The sequence below is a fragment of the Fulmarus glacialis genome, unplaced genomic scaffold (genome assembly GCF_000690835.1).
Source record: "Fulmarus glacialis isolate BGI_N327 unplaced genomic scaffold, ASM69083v1 scaffold302, whole genome shotgun sequence".
Lineage (NCBI taxonomy): Eukaryota > Metazoa > Chordata > Aves > Procellariiformes > Procellariidae > Fulmarus > Fulmarus glacialis.
Window position 1 is genome coordinate 9,138 of NW_009198386.1, and position 2,796 is coordinate 11,933.

The 2,796-nt window shown below is 50.8% G+C and overlaps 1 protein-coding gene across 1 annotated transcript; it reads right to left on the bottom strand.

The window, feature by feature from the left end:
- Window positions 1–1,583: 1,583 nt before the first annotated feature.
- Window positions 1,584–2,567, bottom strand: LOC104073181 (olfactory receptor 14J1-like; the record flags this gene model as incomplete). The annotated part of the gene is made up of 2 exons (XM_009572870.1): window positions 2,127–2,567; window positions 1,584–2,049 (listed from the first exon to the last, which is right to left on the bottom strand). Coding segments are annotated over exons 1-2 (907 nt in total), but the record flags the coding sequence as incomplete, so codon positions are not given.
- Between the last annotated feature and the right edge of the window lie 229 nt (window positions 2,568–2,796).

Genomic DNA, 2,796 nt, shown 5'->3' on the forward strand with positions numbered 1-2,796 from the left:
TAGTTACTTCGAAATGATGAATGAGGTTCCCACAAAGAGAGCAAAAGCTGCAGTCCCCAAGGCCAGAGAGAACAGGCCTGGCCTGTGCAGCCCTGGCGGGAGAGGGGTTTGTGTCCCAGGTGACTCTGCAGCACTGTGGGGCCTCTGAGAGAGGTGGAGCTGATCTCCACGAAAGACATTTGTGCTGAAAACAGTGTTGAGAATACAGGGATGTTTTCACTATTGCTGAGCAGTGCTTACATAAAGTCAAGGCCTTTTCGGCTTCTCATACTATCCTTCCAACGAGTAGCCTGGGTGTGCACAAGAATTTGGGAGGTGACACAGCCAGGACAGCTGACCCCAACTGACCAAAGGGATATTCCATACCATATAACGTCATGCTCAGCAATATAAAGCTAGGGGAAGAAGAAGGAAGGGGGGACATTTGGAGTTATGGGACATTTGTCTTCCCAAGTAACAGTTAAGCGTGATGGAGCCCTGCTTTCCTGGAGATGGCTGAACACCTGCCTGCCGATGGGAAGTAGTGAATGAATTCCTTGCTTTGCTTTGCTTGCATGTGTAGCTTTTGCTTTACCTTTTAAACTGTTTCTATCTCAATCCACGAGTTTTCTCACTTTTGCTCTTCTGATTCTCTCCCCCATCCTGCTGGTGTGGGGAGGGTGGGGTGAGTGAGTGACTGTGTGGTGTTTAGTTGCTTGCTGGGGTTAAACCTCAATAACCGGCTAGATAGCAGCTCTGCAGAGAAGGATCTTGGGATCCCAGAGGACAAGCAGCTGAGCATGAGCCAGCAATGCACCCTCGTGGCAAAGGCCAACAGCCTCCTCTTCTATGTCAGGAAAAGCATTGCTGGCAGATGGAGGGAGGGACCCTTCCTCAGCACTGGTGAGGCCACATCTGGAGTGCTGTGTCCAGTGCTGGGCTCCCCAGTCCAAGAAAGTTGTTGACCTACTTAAGCAAGTCCAGCAAAGGGCCACAAAGCTGGTTTAAGGGACTGCAGCATCTTTCATAGGAGTAAAGGCTGAGAGACCTGGGACTGTTCAATCTGGAGAAGAAAAGTTTTGGAGGGATCTTATTAATATATATAAAATTCCATATGAACTCAAGAAAACACTTTTTGACTGTGAGGGTGGTCAATCACTAGAACAGGTTGCCCGGAGAGGTTGTGGAGTGTCCATCCATGGAGATACTCGAGAGCCACCTCGACAAGCTGCTGAGCAACCTGCTCTAGCTGACCCTGCCTCAGCTGGGGGTTTGAACTAGATGTTGTCCAGAGGTCCCTTCCAATCTCAACATTTCCGTGATTCTCTGAGTATAAAGGAGAAAAGTAAACCAGAAAGAAATGAACAACACATAGCCTTGACTGCAAATATGATGGGATCCCATGGAGAGGACCCAAGCTGGAGCAGGGGAGAAGTGTGAGGAGGAAGGAGCAGCAGAGATGTTCTTTACTGACTGTTAACACCCTCTTCACCATCTCCCCTGCTCATTTTGGGATATGGGTGGGTAGATGAATCGGGAACAATGGAGTAACTTGAGCCTGGGAGAAAGTGTGAGAGGAATGGTCTTTAATATTTTTATCTCACAATTCTGCTTGTTGTGAGAAACTCTGAAACGTGCAGAGAACAGGAGGCAGGTTATTGTCAGTGTAACAGTGTCCATTGGGTCAGTTTCCATAGGGCATCCTTGAGCTCCTGATTCCCTCATGCTGTAGATGAGGGGGTTTACTGTCGGAGGCACCACTGCGTACAGAAATGAAACCACCAGATTTGGAACTGGGGAGGAGACGGAGGGGGGCTTCAGGTAGGTAAATATGCCAATGCTGACATACACAGAGACCACGGCCAGGTGAGGGAGGCATGTGGAAATGGTTTTGTGCCGTCCCTGCTCAGAGGGGATCCTCAGCATGGCCCTGAAGATCTGCACATAGGACAGCACAATGAAAACAAAACATCCAAATGAAAAACAGGCACCAACCACAATAAGCCCAACTTCCCTGAGGTAGGAGTGTGAGCAGGAGAGCTTGAGGATCTGGGGGATTTCACAAAAGAACTAGTCCAGAGCATTGCCTTGGCAGAGTGGTGTGCAAAATGTACTGGCAGTGTGCAGCACAGCAGTGAGAAACCCACTGCCCAGGAAGCTGCTGCCATGTGGACACAAGCTCTGCTGCCCAGGAGGGTCCCATAATGCAGGGGTTTGCAGATGGCAACATAGCGGTCGTAGGCCATGATAGAGAGGAGAGAATACTCTGCTGTGATCAAGAAGAAAAAAAAAGCCTGTGCAGCACATCCCGAGTAGGAGATGGCCCTGGTGTCCCACAGGGAATTGGCCATGGTTTTGGGGAGAGTGGTTGAGATGGAGCCCAGGTCGAGGAGGGAGAGATTGAGGAGGAAGAAGTACATGGGGGTGTGCAGGCGGTGGTCACAGGCTATGGCTGTGATGATGAGGCCATCTCCCGGGAGGGCAATCAGGTAGATGCCTAGGAAGAGCCAGAAGTGCAAGAGCTGCAGCTCCCGCGTGTCTGCGAGCTGCAGGAGGAGGAACTTGGTGATGGAGCTGCTCTTGGACATTTGGTCCCTCTGGGCATGGGAACCTGTTCAGGGAGGAAAATACAAGAAGTTAGGGGAGACTTCTCTGAGCAAAATCAAAGCCATTTCCCATAGGCTCTGCCCCTGCTGCACGTACCCCTTTTTCATTTTCCAGGGAAGGTTCCACAGCTCCATGGCTGGAGCTCTGGTGGGTGCTGGCTGAATGTGCCATGAGGAGCAGGGCCTCTGCCCGCTGGCTGTCGAGGGGTCA